General features: G+C 42.9%; 2 protein-coding genes across 4 annotated transcripts; both read left to right on the top strand.

Annotated features, from left to right (window-relative positions):
- The first annotated feature begins 528 nt into the window (after positions 1-528).
- LOC141911996 (uncharacterized) lies at positions 529-5631 on the top strand. 3 transcript variants are annotated; one of them, XM_074803146.1, is made up of 2 exons: positions 529-591; positions 2990-5631. In XM_074803146.1, the coding sequence occupies exon 2, from the start codon at positions 3065-3067 to the stop codon at positions 5495-5497; it is 2433 nt and encodes an 810-aa protein (XP_074659247.1). In that variant the 5' UTR covers positions 529-591; positions 2990-3064; the 3' UTR covers positions 5498-5631. The 3 variants fall into 3 exon arrangements, with proteins under 3 accessions (XP_074659247.1, XP_074659245.1, XP_074659246.1); XM_074803144.1 differs by lacking the exon at positions 529-591 and adding an exon at positions 2418-2674; XM_074803145.1 differs by lacking the exon at positions 529-591 and adding an exon at positions 2724-2752.
- Positions 5632-6286: 655 nt separating this feature from the next.
- On the top strand, positions 6287-18532 carry LOC141911660 (citrate synthase, mitochondrial-like). The gene is made up of 10 exons (XM_074802650.1): positions 6287-6387; positions 7993-8046; positions 12238-12345; positions 13010-13225; positions 14085-14255; positions 14939-15135; positions 15657-15786; positions 16251-16349; positions 16964-17173; positions 18188-18532. Exons 1-10 carry the CDS (start codon positions 6340-6342, stop codon positions 18347-18349), a joined length of 1395 nt encoding a protein of 464 aa, XP_074658751.1. The 5' UTR covers positions 6287-6339; the 3' UTR covers positions 18350-18532.

Raw genomic sequence — 18532 nt, forward strand, 5'->3', positions numbered from 1 at the left:
AACAACACATGGTTGTAACTGACTAAAACAAAGCTATTTGTCACGTGACTTGTGATGCCCTCAAGAATATTTGCTAGACCACATCTCAGTTGCTGTCGATGTGTGCGCTATGGACCTAGCGACCGGCATGAGCCACGCAGTTGCTGGTTTTTACTAAATTTTCGATGTGCGCGGGGTACTCGCTGACTAGCAACTAGTTGTCTCCAGTCGCTTTGTCGATGTGCGCTAGGCTTAAGAGCTACGTATTCGATGTGTATTTCCTTTTCTTTTTTGTAACTTCGTTTTAGGGAGCGTCCGGAAAAACGTACAACCCCAAAAATCACCGAATCTTCCCGCAACGCCCCAGGTCGAGGTGCTGGGCGCACTGACATGGATGCGGATACTTGGACGCCGAAACAGGGGCCTGGTGTTTAAAATATGTTAGATCCCAGTATCTAGGTACAGATACGAAAATTAGGCCTACGTCGGATACCGAGCCGTCACTCTTGAAAAGTTGACTTTTCTGGGAAAATAAATACGTGACGTTGCCTAAGAGTTTAGCGTTGTGCGATTAAGGGGGCTATTAGGATATAAGTATGCGCGCAATAAGAGGTATGTGTACTGAGTCTTGAAGGTGATGTTGTGGTCGCGTATATGTAATAGTGTTGTGGTAATGATTTCTCTCGACGATGTTGACGAGGAGGGACACTCTCTTGGGCCGGATCACAGTCCTTGGTCTTGACTTTCTTACTAGGCTCCCGGATGTAACTTAACAATTTCTTAAGTTATCTATTCGTTTATTTTCTCTTACCAGATGTATACAAGATCATTCCCCGTAGCTCTCCCTAAAACCTCTTCTCTCCAGCCTCTCTCTAAAGCTTTCTTAAACCCTTTTATATTATTTTATATTTATTAACGTGTGCAGGCCCTCTTCCACACATGGCCTGGAATTCATGGATTGTGACGTATTCATACGTCACAACATTTTTTCCCATCCATGTATGGTGATGACGTATCTGCACACGTCACAATTATCTATAAATACCCTTTTGCACTCACCAGATTTCATGGCCGCGCCATATTAGGTTTACATACGTAGAGACATACGTCAGTTCCAGACTTGTTTACTTGTATAACTTCTATTTATGTTTATGTATGACGTACGCATCAACGCAGGTTGTCTGGCAATAACAACACTGGCCATGAACTCCAGCTTCCGTACATTTATCTAAACTACTAACTATCTCCACAACAGTGACGTGGTGAAAAGATTTATACTTTCCTCGAAACATAGTTCGTTCCCACGAAATAATCTTTTCGTTCCTACGTAAAATCTTTTCGTTCCCGCGAAAATCATTTCTTTCCAACGAAAAGGTTATTTCGTTCCCATGAAAAACAATTCATTCCGTCGAAAAAATCTACGAAACGACTATATTTCGTTCCCACGAAAAAGAAATATTCATATTACACCATTTCATTCATCCATTAGGACTCCGTAGATATAGATGTAAATAAAGGTTTTTAATTTTATATGCGAATAAAGTTTAACCCATTGTAATGTGTATTGGCCGCTAGGTGGTACTCTAGCCAGTCTGATTCGCGATATGATCTGGACGACCAGGTACTGTCGATTGTTCATTCCATGACGACTTGTTGTACGGTTTAGTACTCGAATATATATATATATATATATATATATATATACGTAAAGTATCGCGAAATGCCACGAGTTGTGTTTTCATTGTCTGTGGCTGCTGCCACCGATTCCATCTCGGTGTATTTGCCGACCGGCGTAACAAGGTGGGCCACGATCTCAGACGGCGGGAGAGTTACATGAAGTGACACAGTTTCTCAGACTGTGCAGGTATGAAAGACTGACTCTTGAGAAGGTCGACACAGATTCAGATGTGGAATCAGATTCTGAGACTGAGGAGGGCCGGAACCCGGGAATCCGATGTAGACTGTTATAGGAAGAGCGAAGGGCAGGGCGCGGCAATTGATGAAAAAGTTCGAGATATAAAAAAGTCGTTCCCATGGCAACGCCATTGATTTTTATTTATGGAAAACGTGGATTTTTATAACGTTTAGCTACGAGAATATCCAAATCAGGCAGGGCATCCATCTCTTAACGACATGTTAATCAAGTCTGGAAAATGGCAAAAGCGGGATGCCGGATCTTCACAATAACCTCCTTGAGATGGATATTTTGTACTTCTCCTGCCGCGACACGGATATTCCCCGCTTTGGTTCTTCACGGCCCGTCAAGGGGATTCAAGCTCACTTTAGTAAACCCACCGTTCCCCGAAGTGAACTCGGTTGAAGTTTGTCCGGTTCAGCGATACTGGATCGCCCCAGTCAAGCGAGCTGTTTGTACCGTTCAAATGTGTTTTTTTTCTCTCCTGTCATTTGTCAGTGTCTTTTTGTGTTTATATTTTATTGCCATGTCTGTCCCGTGTAAATTATACGGACACAATCTATAAATTTGGAATTGAATTGAATTGGTTTGGATACGGATGCCTTATTTGGATCTTCTCGGAGCCACCCATTTCTCAGGCAATCAATAAACGATTTTTATTTCCTCTCCTCCGTAGCCATAAAATACATTTTCATCCGGATTATCCGGATTCATATCCGGACGTGATGGAGTCGGGCCCTATTGGTTATACATTATCATCAACCGCTAAAGTCAGAAAAGGTAAAAAAGGAAATATTCATAATTCACCGCCGGCCACACACCGCGAGGCCCGAGCCAGTGACGTGGAGCCTGGCTATAGTATATAATTTGTGTCACAGGGACCTGACTATACTATATAAAAAGACTTTTAAAAAAGTCTTTTTATATATAGAACCTTGTACCTAGGATACTGGGGTCAAATTTTTTTTTGTCAGGTCCCTGTGATTTGTTTGTATATCGTCACATATGCCTCTATCTTAGACTTAGTCTGATGAATACCAGTCGTTGTTACCGGTTCCTATTTGCCCTATCTGAGATTGTGTTTATTTTTCTTAGGTCCGTTATTAACTAATTTTCGTACGAGCGCGATGAGTTTACCACAGAGCCAATCAACTGTCCACCAGGGGGCGAATGATGTATATGGATTCAGACCTACAGCGGCACGTATCGGTGGATCGACCCGATGAACATCAGTTTAAATGTGCTTACTGCGACGAAACTTTCCGTACGGAAGAAACGTTAAACGCGCACGAGTCCGCGCTGCATCTTAAAGTGCAGCGCGAGATCGGCGACCAGGGTTTCGGTTCGAACGCCAATCCATACCAGCGGACATCGGTCGCGCATCCCGCCCTACGTTCGTTTAAATGCGATCGCTGCGCGAAAATATTCATTTCGAAAGAAACGTTAGAAAAGCACGCGACACGCGTACACTCGAAGTCGCTCCAGTGCGCCGTCTGTCGGAAGCGTTTTACCGAAAAATCCTATTTGAAAAGCCATATGAAAATCGTACACGAAGGCGTCCGCGCGCATAAGTGTGAAATCTGTCGGCAGACGTTCGGACAAAAGAGCAATTTGATCGTACACGTTTCGGCCGTCCACCAGGGGGCGAAGCCGTACCGGTGCAAGATTTGTAAACGGAATTTCTATCGGAAATTAGCCCTGGATAACCACGTAAGGAGCGTACACAACGGCGCGCGTCCGTTTAAATGTGACCGCTGCGATCAAACGTTTAGTTCAAAACGAAACCTGAATAAGCACGCGTCGGCCGTTCATTTAAAATTGAAACCGCACCGGTGCGCCATCTGCGAGAAACGTTTCGCGGCGGAACCGTCGTTGAAAAGGCATTTGAAGGTCGTGCACAGAGGCGACCGGCCGCATAGATGCGAAACCTGTCAGCGGATGTTCGGATTTAAAAGCAGTCTAGATCGGCACATGGAATCCATCCACAAGGTAGTGACAACGCACGAGTGCGATATTTGCGAAAAGAGTTTCAAATCGAAGAAAAACCTGAAGATTCACGTAATCAACGCTCACGACGGCGTTGGTATTTCGAAATGTTATCACTGTGATAAAATTTTCCGTCACAAAAATGATTTGGACAAGCACACGTCGGCGGTTCATTTGAAATTGAAGCCGCACCGGTGTGCCATCTGTCAGAGAAGTTTCGCGTATGAATCGTCGTTGAAAAGGCACGCGCAGATTATGCACAGTCGCGATCGACCGAGCGAAAACGGTCAGCGGAAATTCGAACCGACGAGTAGTCTAGAACGGCTCGCGATTTCCGTCCACCAGGGGGCGAAACAGTGCGAGGCGGAAGAGAGTACCAGTTCGATCAGTGGCGTACCGCGGCAGGAGATACTCGCGCAGTCGAACGGCAGTCGGCGTCCGTTTAAATGCGATCACCGCGATAAAACGTACAGTACAAAAAATAACTTGAGTAACCACACGTTTGGCGTTCACCCGAAATTAAAGCCGCACCAGTGCGCCATCTGTCTGAAACGTTTCATAGTTAAATCGTATTTGAGGACGCATATCGAGATCGTACACGAAGGCGCTCGGCCGTACGCGTGTAAAATCTGCCGCCAGACGTTCGGAGAAAGGAGTAATTTGAATCGGCACGTTTCGGCCGTCCACCAGGGGGCGAAGCCGTACCGGTGCGAGATTTGCGAGAAGAATTTCTCGCTGAAATTAACGCTGAAGAAACACGTAAAGCGCGTACACGACGGCGCGCGTCCGTTCAAGTGCGACCGCTGCGACAAAACGTTCAATTCGAAAGGCGAGTTAAACAAGCACACGTCGGCAGTCCATTTGAAATTAAGGCCGCACCAGTGCGCCATCTGTCGGAAGCATTTCGGACTAAAAGCGGATATGACGAGACACGTGGAGAACGTGCATAAACGAGTGTGGCCCCATGAATGCGAAATCTGTCGGCAGAGCTTCGCGCGAGAGAGCTATTTGAATACGCACATGCTCGCAATTCATACTGCGGGCGACGTGTCCGATTGTAAAATGTGCGAGAAATCGTTCGGTAGCAAAGAGGATCTGACCGCACACATGTTTCGGGAACACCTTAAAGAGGGCGCCGCGCGGAGATTTTGGTGTACGTTCTGTTTGAAAAATTTCTCGCAAAAGGCTTCGCTGACTCGCCACGTGAAGAGCGCTCATCGGCTCGAAGATCGATCGGAGAAGGAGGTGAAGATGGTTTCTGAAACTGAGGAGGAGACAAAGAAGGTGACTACAGACGACTGTGAGGAAGAGGTGGAGCTGACTGACGCAAAGACGGTTTCTGCGACTGGTGATGTGATGACCGACTCCGAGACCGACGAGCAGAAAAATGAGGTTAAGACCGATTCTGAGACGGATGTAGTGAATACCGACGCTAAGAAGGTCGTCGCAGATTCAGAGGTCGGATCAGATTCTGATCAGGAAACAACAACAGAATCTGAGGCAGACGACTTCGACGAGGAAGAAAATGAAAATGCAATTAGATATGACAAATCGTTTGCGTGGCAACACTATGCAGTATATTCTGGGAAAATATGGATTTTCATTGAACATGAATAAAAATATTAAAGTTTGTTCAAAGATTTTCACCAGGCAGCCGTGTTTCTTTTATAATTGTGATACACATATTTATTGATACCATAATAATCTGTAGTTGTGGCTTGGAGAATATTTTGTATAGATGTTTGCAAAAGTGGCTGAGTTGCAATATTTAATGAAATAAAAATGAATACTTTAAATTATTTAAAAAATGTTTTGCGTCGATAGTAGTTCGAAGTGGGAACCAGACATTTTTCTGGACTAGAGGGTCGCATTGTTTTCTTCCATTTGATGGTGGTGAGTTAGGTTGATAAAGGCCAGTATAACTAAGTAACCGCTGTTTCGCGGGCCGGTCGGTATTCAAAGGCAATCAGGGCCTGATAGGGCAATAAATCGAGACGTGAACCCCTTGTTGATTGAGAAAGGGTGAACTTTTTCATGCAGCTTTGCAATTTCGATCCCTTTCTAATACGTACACAGCATTGGACAACCCCTTCGCGGGCCCGGTCCGGCACAAAGATTCACACATCAGCATTTATTGAAAAATAGAATCAGTATTTGAATATATATAGATATTACAGAGGTTCTAAATGGCATAATTCACTCAAGATTGGCTGTTGAAAAAAGATTTTCGCGTACAAATACACGAGTGGAAATACGCCTTTTCGCTACGCAGCATGTGAGGTTTGCATTTTAATCGGAGCCTTTGATGAGTTATGGTTCGACGCGGCGTCGCGGGTCTCCGCGCGGGTGCTGTCCGCCAATACTTCAGATCGAAGATAAGAGCGCGGCAACCAGTCGAACCCAACAGATCCTCCTTCCGGTACACAGTCGGCGAGTCCCGTGCGCTAAACTGCGACAGAATGGCACTGTTCAGAGCAATTACCAACCAAACTATCCATTCCAACAAGGTAAATACATCCGCTCTAGACAGCGCCGGTTCCGAATTATCGCGTTCGGACGGCTTTAGACGGTCAGATACGGAATTGAGCGCGTTTGAACGCCGGCAACTCTTGACCGCTGCCGGCTTGGAAGTACTCGTTCTCATCCGTCACGGTCACATTCATTATGCGGGTCAAGTTAAAACGATCATTGCTCATTTAAAATCGTTGAAATCAGAGTCTTATGTTTGACGTTGCGACCAATTCAAACCCGAACATTGAAAAACATTTTCAAATTGGCGACATTTTTGCTTGCTGTGCGTTTGTAAATTTCCTATGACCTTCTTGTCCTTCCTTCCAATAAGTCTATTTCAACCTGACTTGAGAGCATTCCGGGTGGCCTAGCTCACTAATTTTTGGTAGTACATACCCGTCTTAATAGGACCAGAAAGGACTGGCAGTCGACCTAAATCATCATTTTTTAATCCATTTGAAACTCTGTTGAAGGATATCCAAAAATTCTTCACTGAAAGGGGTTAAATGAAGAGACGTGACTCCATGATTTGAAAGTTTAACAATATGTTTCTATGCCTACGTATAAAATTTCAGTTGGTAGGCATGGAGACATATTGTTAAACTTTCACATCATGGAGTCTCTTTTCTCTCAGGAACCCCTCTCAATGCAGATTTTTTGGATATTCTTCAATACAGTTTGAAATGGATTAAAAAATGATGATTTAGGTCGACTACCAATGCATTCTGGTCCTGATAAGACTATTATCAGGTATGTACTACCAAAACTGACTGAGCTAGGCCACCCTTTATGCTCTCAAGTCAGGTTGAAATAGACATTAGTTCCTTGTCTTGTTTTGTAGAGGCAGAGGGAAGTAGAAATTCATTCTCCCCGCCAGGGATTCGAACCTGATGGCATCGAGATTGCCACGGTACGAACTAGACCGAGTGCGCAGGTTAGATGATGTCATTACCAGCCAATCAGATATGCCGTTATATTTTAGCCCGGGTTTTCCCGTTTATAGTTCTTCCGTGAAATCTACCTCAGCGATTATACAACGAGCAATCTGATTGGTGCTGCAAGTTTTCATGCCGCAAAGATGCACATGTACCTGCGCACCCGGTCTAGTGTGGCAGGGGTTCGTGCTATGGCTGAGTGTAGCGATGTCATCAGGTTCGAATCCCTGCCAAGGGAGGATGGTAGAAATTTAGCTCGATGGATCTAGTGATTTTAGTTATTTTTGACATAGGCTTAAAGATATTTATTCAGTTTGATACACCAAAAACCTGGGCCCTGTATTATAGACTGGTTTAATCTTTTAGGCTACCCGGGGGCTAACTGGATTGAAAATGAATTCTTAGCCCGGGTTAAAGTTAATACCAGTCAATAAAACCAGCCCAAGTATTATCTTTAACCCGGGGGCTAACTCGATTGAAAATGAATTGAGTAAGCCCCGGGTTAAAGATAATACCAGTCAATAAAACCAGCCCAAGTATTATCTTTAACCCGGGGGCTAACTCGATTGAAAATGAATTGAGTTAACCCCGGGTTAAAGTTAATACCAGTCAATAAAACCGGGCCCTAATGATTAGAGTTAATTGAGTCATTTTTGTTTTCTGCAGGTGTTGTTACCAGCGATAACCGCAGCGTCCAGATATATCAGCTCTGATACTTGCGTAAGTATTCCGTTCTTCGGCGGTATTCTTCGATTCTAAAACAATTGACACCCCCCCCCCCCCCCCCCCCCCGAATAAAATCCTTTTTGATTTGGATTAACGTCACCTAAATACTAAACTTAGAAATTCATTTGTATATTATTGAATATAGATTTATGAGATATAGAATTACTGATGTTGTGTGCAGATCAAAAGCTTTAAATCAGTCCTTGTGTAATTATGATTAGGCCTAACTTACCAAATTAAAGGAAACTTAATCAGTCCACTTATTAGTGCATTAGTCAACGTTGGCTGATTTATTGGAATTAGTTTTAGTGTTATTTTAGCCAATCAAAAACTTTAAAGCAGTCCTAGAGTAAATAGCTAGAATTAGTTCACTTTGTCTAATTTAATTTGATGTAAATATCTGTGTTACTTTAAGATTAAAAAGATTTAATTTGGGGGGGGGGCAATTGTCCTGACACCGGTATTCTTCACCGCGCCTCGTTTTGCCTTTTTGTGGAACTGGCCCCGAAGGTCTTAAAGGAATTAAAGCTGATTATCTCCTCAGTCGCGACGGTTTCGACTGGGCCTCGGGATAGATCCAGTTGACTCGGATATCGTTCGACCGACTAGCCTAAAATTGGCTGAAGCTGAAATGGGGCATCGAGAGCGAGGGTCTGGCGGTTAAAAGGGTATAATTCGGGGCCGGTAACTTGCGGGTAAACGTTAGATTCAGGTCGACTTGAGCCATTTGCTTTAAGGTAACCAGTCCAGATAAAGTGAAACGTAAAAGAGTTATCAGGGTGGCCACTCGTGTGGAATTCAGAGTTGCCACTTCTCCGGATTTCTCCGGTATTCCGGATTTAAAAAAAAAACAATTTCATTTCCGGATTTTCGGGAGAAGTCAAATAACTACAAAAGAAAACAGCGCGAAAAAAATAAAATCAATTCGGGATTCGACCCTAAACATCAAAACGTGACGGCTCTGTAGAGGGTTTGAAAAAGCCTTATTGTGCTGCCACGTAGTGGCAACAACCCCGCAGTACACGAATAAACCAAGATGACGCGACTATCGAAATCGACTGACGCTTCGTTTGTTTTTGGCTCTGGTTTATGTATGAGGTGTATTTGACGGAACCAATCGCTAAAAATGATCTATATGCGGTAATGAAAGTGAGGCCTATAACGCGTATTGCGCCAGAACGCATCTCCTGGCGTTCTAATTTCAGACCCCCGACTTATTTTCCGGATTTTTAGCTTCACATAAGTGGCAACTCTGGGAAAATCAGGGACTTTGATTTTCGTTTCAAAAATCATAATATATTCAGGAAATTTTATGGAAAAATATCAAAATCATGGAAAAGTCGGGGAAAACTGTTTTTTATGCACGTCTAAAATGCATTGCATGCCTTTTCATTGCTGGCTAAAAATTCAGAATGAAATATAGGCCTTCCGTAGTTGAGACAACTTGGGTCATGGAATTCGGTGTTCAGGGAAAAGTAATGGATATAACAAAATCAGATAAAAGTGGCAACCCTGATTATGATTTTAACTAACTTGTATTGTAAGTTACTGGCTTAACTGACATCTGGTGACCCGTTAGCAATTTGTATAATTTGTGTAAAATTTGTAAATCAATTCTAAACTGATTTCATTCTGGATGATGTTTGAAATATTCCCAGTCTTAGGGTCGAGGAGAGATCTTTTACAAATTGTAATTGATTAGGGCTTTCCGCGAGTGAATTCGCTTTTCACGTTCTTGGTGGGATTCTCGCACCTGGTGTATCGCAGGGCTGCCAACTGTCTCTGATTTTCAGTATTTACTTTTGTTGTAACGTGATTGATTTGAACAGAAATATGAAAGGTGTTACTGAGTGTCTTACTGGTGATTACCGATTAATTTGAACAACAGAAATATGATAGATGTTTCTTTATAGTCTTATCGTCGATTACTGATTAATTTGAACAACAGAAATATGATAGGTGTTACTGAGGGTCTTACTGTTGATTAACAATTAATTAGGCCTATAAACAATTTCTTCAATATTTCAATGAAATGTTACTAAAAAGAAATTCCATTTATAACTGATAGTACATCTTAGAGAGGTCGGCAGCCCCATGGATGTGACTGAGAAGTGAGCATTCATAAGTAGTCTTGTGAGAACCTGAAGACTTTATTAGGCCTCTTAAAACGTGTTCGGTCAGTTTTGAAATGACCGTCGCGGTCAGTACAAGTATTATATAGTTTGCATAGATATATTGTGCCCTCCTGTTGCGGGATCAAAGACATGGACTTTAAGTGTCGTTATCAACGCTTAGTCCTTGTCTAATCTTTTGTGACCTGCCGTAAATAAGGTCGCGGGTTCACATTAAGCAGGAGTTGCCATTATGCACTTAAGTACACTCATTATGTAGTGGAAATATGTACAATTACATAGTGGAAATTTGTACAAAATACCCCTCTGGAACATTTGGGACCAATAAAGAAATTGAGCTAGTTTAAGCCCAACTCGCACACAAAACAGGGAATTAACAGAAACGCAGAAACAAACGTGTTTGATTTAACTATTAAAATTGTTTCTCAAACTATGTTCCAAAGAAATATGTCAATATGTGCCGAGAAGTTCTAGAACTCCTCGTTACTAGATATAGTCACTTGCAGATGACTAGATAGTCATTTGAAAAATTGTGATTTGATAAAATTTAATCAACAGCCTAGCGCGCATCACTTCGCCGCGTCAAGTGTCCTAGTGCATGGAATGGCCAAGTGATTAGTCATCCGTCAGTTATTGTTTGACAAATCATGATGTCAGAGCTGTAATTACGACATGTCTGATTCGGGCGCAATCCACCAAAAAATGTGTATTTTCGAGCGCCAAAAGTTTCGTACAGAGCTCATTGCTAAAGGCTTACGGCTGTAAAACGCGTGGTTCAAACAGTCTTGGCCTCTTTATTATAAAGAGGCCACTTGTGTATTAATATCTTTTTTCCCAAGGTGCTGATACTTTGTATAGAAAATACATAAAGAGTGCTCTTTATGTATTTTTGTTAGTATTCATAGACCGGTTTCGAGTTCGCTTATCTGGAATCCAATTTGTTGCCCACAGCCCTCGTTCACGTAGTTTAACTTATTGTCATTCGATATTGAAATGAAAACAAGTTTTCTGATGATTAATAAAATGAGCTTTGATATTGAATAATTACTTTCAACTGACTCGCACGAAAGATGTTTTCCGATATGTGATAAAACTGTAAAGAGTTGAACGCGTCCTCAAACAATGAATACCATGTTACTTTTTATCTAGAGGTATTTTTTCGCTCGGCTTATGTCGGTCATACTTTAAGAAATGAGAAAGTACAAAGTACAAACTGACTTAAACGCTGTTTGATCTGTTTTAACGTTTGACTTATGTGTCCTAGCACGAACTTTCATTGAAGAGCAAATATTTTTTTTTGTTGAAGTTTTACTCAATATTGTTTGGTCATATAATTTAAAAGTGGCTGCCATGTATATTATGCTTGATTCATTTGAAGCTAGACAAAAAGGATTTTTTCCAACCCGCTGAGTGTCATTCAAGATGTAGTAAGCAGCAGCTTTGAGGTTTCTTTTTCCCAAACCCGTTGAGCAGGGCATATTTCATTAAGGTTCAAGGAGGTAACCTCTTCCCCTCAACCCAAGTTCCATTCGTGTTGTTTAATTAGCAAGTCTCTTCTTTCCCTTCAGCCAAATGAGCGTAGCTCGGGTTAAGCAGGCCCTAGATTTCTTTTTCAATATTAACCCTTTCAGTGTTGGCTAATTAATACCCTATAGTGCTGAAGATTATTTGAAAATTCTGAAAAATTCCACCCTAGTGTGTTGAATAACGGGAATAGCATTATAGTGCGTCTACACCGCAGCGCAGTGTATCGTTACTTACTAATATTTCACTATGTTTGACAGGTGCTGCCATCTTTCAAGAGAAATAATAAGTAATTACTAATTAAATCAACACACCGCAGTGCGGTGTACTAGCAAAATCCATCACTGATTTATACACCGCACAGCGGTGTAGACGCACTGAAAGGGTTAAAGGGCAGAAGAGAGAGACCAGAAAAGAATAAATCAGACGAGGAACTCCGCCGCCAGATCCGAATCTGTGAACCGTTGTTGGCGATAGAATTATTCTATCACATGTCTTTCCAATGCTTTGTCTCCTTTTTTTCTGACAGGGCCTGAAAGGTGAGCTGAGCAACCTGATACCCGATCACCAGAAGAAGGTGAAAGAATTTCGAGCGAAGCATGGAGGTACGAAGATCGGTGACATCACCGTCGATATGGTACGTATACGTCAGTTAATAATTCATTACTGTATTGTAGACCCTGCAGAGCATCCTCACTTGCCACAAGTGGAATCTTCTATTTTCACAGGAGTAACTGATGTGAAAATAGAATTGTCCTCCTGCACACTAGTAACCACTGGTGGATCCTCACTTGCCAGAAGTGGAGTGCACTATTGCTGCAGTAGTCTTTACACTTCCCTGCTTGCCATTAGTGGAGTCCTCTGTTGCAGCATAGTTGATGTCCTACTGCACACTAGTGACACCTTGTGGATCCTCACTTGCCAGAAGTGTAGAGTCCTTAATTGCACTAGTTAATCTCCAACTAGTGATACCTGGTGGATCCTCACTTCTTGCCACAATGACAACACAAAAGCTGTATCATAAATATTTAAGACACTATACAGTGAGGTATCATTTTACAGTCTTCGTAATGTTAGACGTATTACAGAACAGCGTGTATGTTTTATCTAGATGTATCATGGTAGACTGTCTATTGTTTTAGATGTACTACGGTACGATATCTGTATTCTTAGATGTATTATTAGGGTACAATTTTGATATTTTTAGATGTATTGCGGTAAGATGTTTGTATTTTTAGATGTATTACGGTAAGATGTATGTATTTTTAGATGTATTACGGTATGAATTTGGTATTTTTCAGACGTACGGCGGCATGCGGGGAATGAAAGGTCTCGTCTGCGAGACGTCGGTCCTCGATCCCGAAGAGGGCATCCGTTTCCGCGGCTACAGCATCCCCGAGTGTCAGCAGCTTCTGCCGAAAGCGGCTGACGGCGCCGAGCCGCTCCCCGAAGGTCTGTTCTGGCTACTGTGTACTGGCAAAGTGCCAACCGACGAACAAGTGAAACTCGTTTCGCAGGTATAGTAGTGTTAACCCCCTACCATCAGTTCCCTATTTCAGCTAGCCGGTCATCGGACATTGTCCATCTATGCAATGATCTGCTTTCATTTCATCCACATTTTCACTCTTTAACTACTTGATTAAACTCGTTTACGAACTATTCACATCATTTAGGTCAGATTAAAAAGGTGCGTTCACACAAAATTAATTAGACCGGTCTAAATTTGATTCAAATTGGATCAGACACAATAGATAAGCACTCGGCTTGGATAATTGACCCCTAAAATTTAGGTAAACATTCCCTAAGAAGAACCCTATAAAACGACCTAAAGTTCTGGAGTAACCAATCTGTAGGAAACATGTCGATACTGACTGTGCCCAAAGAGTGACGACTTTCAAACACATTTAGCTTCACCCTTAACCCTTTCAGTGCTGACTAACCAATACCCTATAGTGCTGGAGATGATTCAGAAATTTTGAAAAATTCCGCCCTAGTGTGTTGAATAACGGGAATACCACTATAGTGCGTCTACACCGCGGCGCCGTGTACCGTTAGTTACTAATATTTCACTATGTTTGACAGGTGCTGCCATCTTTCAATAGAGTTAAAAACTAATTACACCACTGCAGTGTACTAGCAAAATCCATCACTGATTTGTACACCGCACTGCGGTGTATACGCACTGAAAGGGTTAAAACAAGGCTTCTTCACGCTATGATATTCACAGTTCAATTGTCCGTTAGAAATCAAGCATAGTCGCACGTGAAGAATCCATGTTCTCGCTTTGCTCGTTTCTGTTAACGCTCTCATGTCGGTTCCCTATTTCACCCGGTCTGCTGGAAATCCTTCAATCTTTTGTTACTTTTTTTTTGCCAGGAATGGGCGTCGCGTGCGTCGATACCGCAGCACGTCGTGCAGATGTTGAACTCGTTCCCGAACAACATGCACCCGATGTCTCAGTTCAGCGCGGCGATCACCGCCTTGAACACCGAATCGAAATTCGCGAAGGCCTACTCGGACGGAGTGTCGAAAGCGTCGTACTGGGAGGTAAGCAGCGCGTTGAGAAAGATATACAGATCTAAAGGAATCTTCGATTGCCACTGTTGTAACACTGGTGGAAGAGTCCCCAATCGCTGCCGTAGTAATAGATTTTACTAGCATCCTTGACAGCCAGTGGATTGAGGATTCCTCAACTGCCACAGTAGCACTCGGAGTTCCTCAATTGCCATCCCCTGCCATGGTAGGATCTAGAATTGCCCCATTGCCGATCGACCAACTATTTTGTAGCAACACCTAGTGGATCCGCACTTGACATAAGTGGAATCCTCTTGTATGCAGTAATTAACGTCCTTACTGCACACTAGCGACACTTGGTGGACCCTCACTTGCCATAAGTGGAATCCTCTTGTATGGGGTAATTAACGCCCTACTGCACACTAGCGACACCAGGTGGATCCTCACTTGCCATGAGTAGAATTCTCAATTGCCACAATATTTCATGTCTTAACTGTAATTTGCGACATGGGGTGGATCTTCAAGCACAAGTGAATCCTCTATTGCCGCGAATTTGATAATTAACTGCATCTGACTGGAATCCTCAATTGTGACAGTAGCTGTTGTCCTACTGCACAATAGCGACACCTGGTGGATCCTCACGTGACAGTTTATGTTGGAAACCTGTCGAGTCGTCACTTTGAAACTAAAATGCTTGTGGCGGATTTACCTTTCAGTACGCATACGAAGACAGCATGGATCTGATCGCGAAACTGCCGACGATCGCCGCGTTGATCTACCGTAATTTATACCGCGACGGTAAAGTGTGCGCGATCGACGACAACCTCGACTGGTCGGCGAACTTCGCCAAGATGCTCGGTTACGACAGCCCGATGTTTACCGAACTGATGAGGCTTTACCTCACCATTCACAGGTACGTAAAACAAAAGATAGCTTTTCATAACGGCCAGGAGCTGCAGTTGCTTTAAAGTTGGTTATAGATAACTGGCAGATGAATACGATAGTAACAATGAACTTTGAATTGTCATTACGTCGCTTATCCACTAGTTAACTACATTGTTGAGCAACTGGCTCCAGGGCCATTTGTGGGAGTCATGACTCGTGTTAAAATTGCTCTTTATTCATGAAGCTGGTCTTGAGTTCTTGGATTGGTCAAATGGAACTGAGATGGTCTATTCTAAGACTGGTTTTAAATCTAAGCCATGACCGCAACTGGTCTGCCTGACAGTTGGTTATTTTCAACGCTTCAACCAACCTTCTCTTGATGTTCAAATGTTCCAATAATGTCCACTTCGAATGAGTCTTCAAAAAGGAGCTACAATAACCTTGCCTTACTCTGACATAACCAACTTTCAACTGACTCGGACCGAAGGCGAAAGTGAATTCATTTTCCGATTGCCACGCTGCTATTGAGATAACAATTTCTAATTGCAGCGATCACGAGGGAGGTAACGTCAGCGCACACACCTGCCACCTGGTGGGCTCCGCATTGTCTGACCCGTATTTATCATTCGCTGCCGGTATGAACGGTTTAGCCGGACCACTTCACGGATTAGCCAATCAGGTAGGTCAAATCTTTTACTCGTTGGATTTTTATGAGGTTAAGCTTTAATCGTCTCGGATCCACTAGTTGGATCCTCTATTGTCGCAGTAGTTGATGTTCTATTGCATATTAGTGACACCTGGTGGATCCTCATTTGCCACTAGTGGAATACTCTATTGCCACAGTAGTTGATGTCCTACAGCACACTGGCGACACCTAGTTGATCCTCATTTGCCACTAGTGGAATCTTCTATTGCAACATTTGTTGATGTCCTACTGCACACAAGAGACATCTGGTGGATCCTAACTTGCCATAAGTTGAACCATCCTTTGCTGCAGTAATTTATGTCCTAATGCACACTAGCGACACCTGTTGGATCCTCACAAGCTCCAATTGTAATTTTCTATTTCCACTTTAGTGTATACATGTACATTTGTAACAAGTATGTTGTAATATTTGTTTCTTTTTTGTTCGGGTTCTTTAGGAGGTGTTAGTTTGGTTGATGAAGGTTAAAGGGCTAGTCGGCGAAGTCACCGATGAGACGATGAAAGAATTCATCTGGAAGACCCTGAAGAGTGGACAGGTTAGTAGCGATTCAGTATGCAGTTATACCTCGGGTCGTGGCTCATTGGGGCTGTAGGGTGTTTTTGGGTGTTGTAAGACTCCTCGCTAAATGAAGCTTGTTCTTCAAAAACATTGGATATGTCAGAATTTTCGGCACATGCATAAACCAAATCACGCTAGCGTCACCTGGTGGATCCTCACTTTTCACAAGTTGAATCCTCTATTGCCACAGCAGTTGTTGTTGGAACTCTAGTGACACTTGGTGGAACCTAACTCAGAGTGGCCTGGAAATCCTCGAACACTCTAAATCTAGAAGATAACAGTGAAAACTTTGACAAATTTCACAAAAAACCTGAAAACTCAGATGGGAATTCAGATAATGTTATTGACCACATTTTCCTAATCAATATGCAATTCAATGAGAAATGAGTAAGTCCATTATTAATCTATTACCACAGCAGTAGTTGATGTCCTACTGCACACTAACGACACCTAGTGGATCACAACTCGGAAGTGGAATCCTTTATACTGCCAGAGTTATGAGAATGGTGCTGCAACATCATCGATAATCGTAAAAAAATCGATAATCGATACTTTTATCGATAATTCGATGTTTTAATCTCGTTACTGCAGGTAGTGCCGGGCTACGGGCACGCCGTGTTGCGTAAGACCGACCCGCGGTACACGTGTCAACGCGAGTTCGCCCTGAAGCACCTGCCCGACGACCCGATGTTCAAGCTCGTGTCGACGATCTACAAACACGCGCCGACCATCCTCACCGAACACGGCAAAGCGAAGAATCCGTGGCCGAACGTCGACGCCCACAGCGGCGTTCTACTTACCGTGAGTATTCCGCGGAGCTCTCCGCAATTTCAGAGGGATCAGAAGCCACCGAGAACTAATAACCAAAGTATTCATCCGTCCCCTTATGACATCATCAAATCACCTGTTGGGGTCATGCGAATGGGTGAAAGTATTCATTAATCCCCTTATGACATCATCAAATTAGTTCGTGCGATATGGTGAAAGTATTCATCTATCCCCTTATGACATCATCAAATCACCTGCTGATTTCATGCGAATGGGTCGAAAGTTTTCATCGATCCCCTTGTGACATCATCAAATTAGTTCGTGCGATATGGTGAAAGTATTCATCTATCCCCTTATGACATCATCAAATCACCTGCTGATTTCATGTGAATGGGTCGAAAGTTTTCATCGATCCCGTTATGACATCATCAAATTAGTTCGTGCGATATGGTGAAAGTATCTATCCCCTTATGACATCATCAAATCACCTGCTGAGGTCATTTGAACGGGTGAAAGTATTCATCAATCCCCTTACGACATCAATCCCCCTATGACATCATCAAATTAGTTCGTGCGATATGATGAAAGTATTCATCTATCCCCTTATGACATCATCAAATCACCTGCTGAGGTCATTTGAGCGGGTGAAAGTATTCATCTATCCCCTATCGACATCATCAAATGTACTTAAAAAACGATATTTGACATTTTTAGTACACTTACAAACACTGATCATCAACATTTCATTTTAATCAGAAAATGAACTATCAATACCGGACATTAGTCATTTTCAGTCGCGTCATACTCTGTGTTCAATACTTCACCCGAGATATTTTTAATCGAAAACGAACTGCAAATACCAGACATAAAGACATCCTTCGATAATTTCCCGGTCCCGTAAAGTTCGTCGTAACGAGGTTCCGCTGTACATAAACATCCAACGCGGACATCGCTCAAGTCTGACACACATTTTTCCATCGATGCGACTCGAGAGCGAAGTTTTCGCCGCATTTTGTAATACGATTCTTCCTGTTTATTTTTTTTCAGTATTACGGAATGACCGAGATGAACTACTACACGGTGCTGTTCGGCGTGTCGCGCGCGCTCGGCTGCCTGTCGTCGTTGATCTGGAGTCGCGCGCTCGGCTTCCCGATCGAACGCCCGAAGTCGATGAGCACCGACGGCCTGATGAAGTTCGTCAAGGCGTAAAATCGACCCGCGCCGCGACGGAAATCCGTTCATCGCGAAATCTTAGTTCCACGTGTATTTCTTTCTTTTCTTTTTTTTTTCCTCGACGAATTCAGTTTTAACGCGTCGTCGTCGTTCCATTCCAATGTCGTTTACTTTTTTCTGCTCTTGTTTTTTCCTCCGAAATCTTAAAAAAAAAACAAA

Source organism: Tubulanus polymorphus, chromosome 10, assembly GCF_964204645.1.
Source record: "Tubulanus polymorphus chromosome 10, tnTubPoly1.2, whole genome shotgun sequence".
In the NCBI taxonomy this organism is placed as follows: Eukaryota; Metazoa; Nemertea; class Palaeonemertea; order Tubulaniformes; family Tubulanidae; genus Tubulanus; species Tubulanus polymorphus.

Excerpts from the sequence above, each read along its gene's own strand:
- LOC141911996 (XM_074803146.1), top strand. The coding sequence starts at position 3,065 with ATGATGTATATGGATTCAGACCTACAGCGGCACGTATCGGTGGATCGA.
- LOC141911660 (XM_074802650.1), top strand. The coding sequence starts at position 6,340 with ATGGCACTGTTCAGAGCAATTACCAACCAAACTATCCATTCCAACAAG. Across the intron at positions 13,226-14,084 it reads AAGTGAAACTCGTTTCGCAG|GAATGGGCGTCGCGTGCGTC; the intron begins GTATAGTAGTGT and ends TTTTTTTGCCAG. Across the intron at positions 15,787-16,250 it reads TTCACGGATTAGCCAATCAG|GAGGTGTTAGTTTGGTTGAT; the intron begins GTAGGTCAAATC and ends CGGGTTCTTTAG.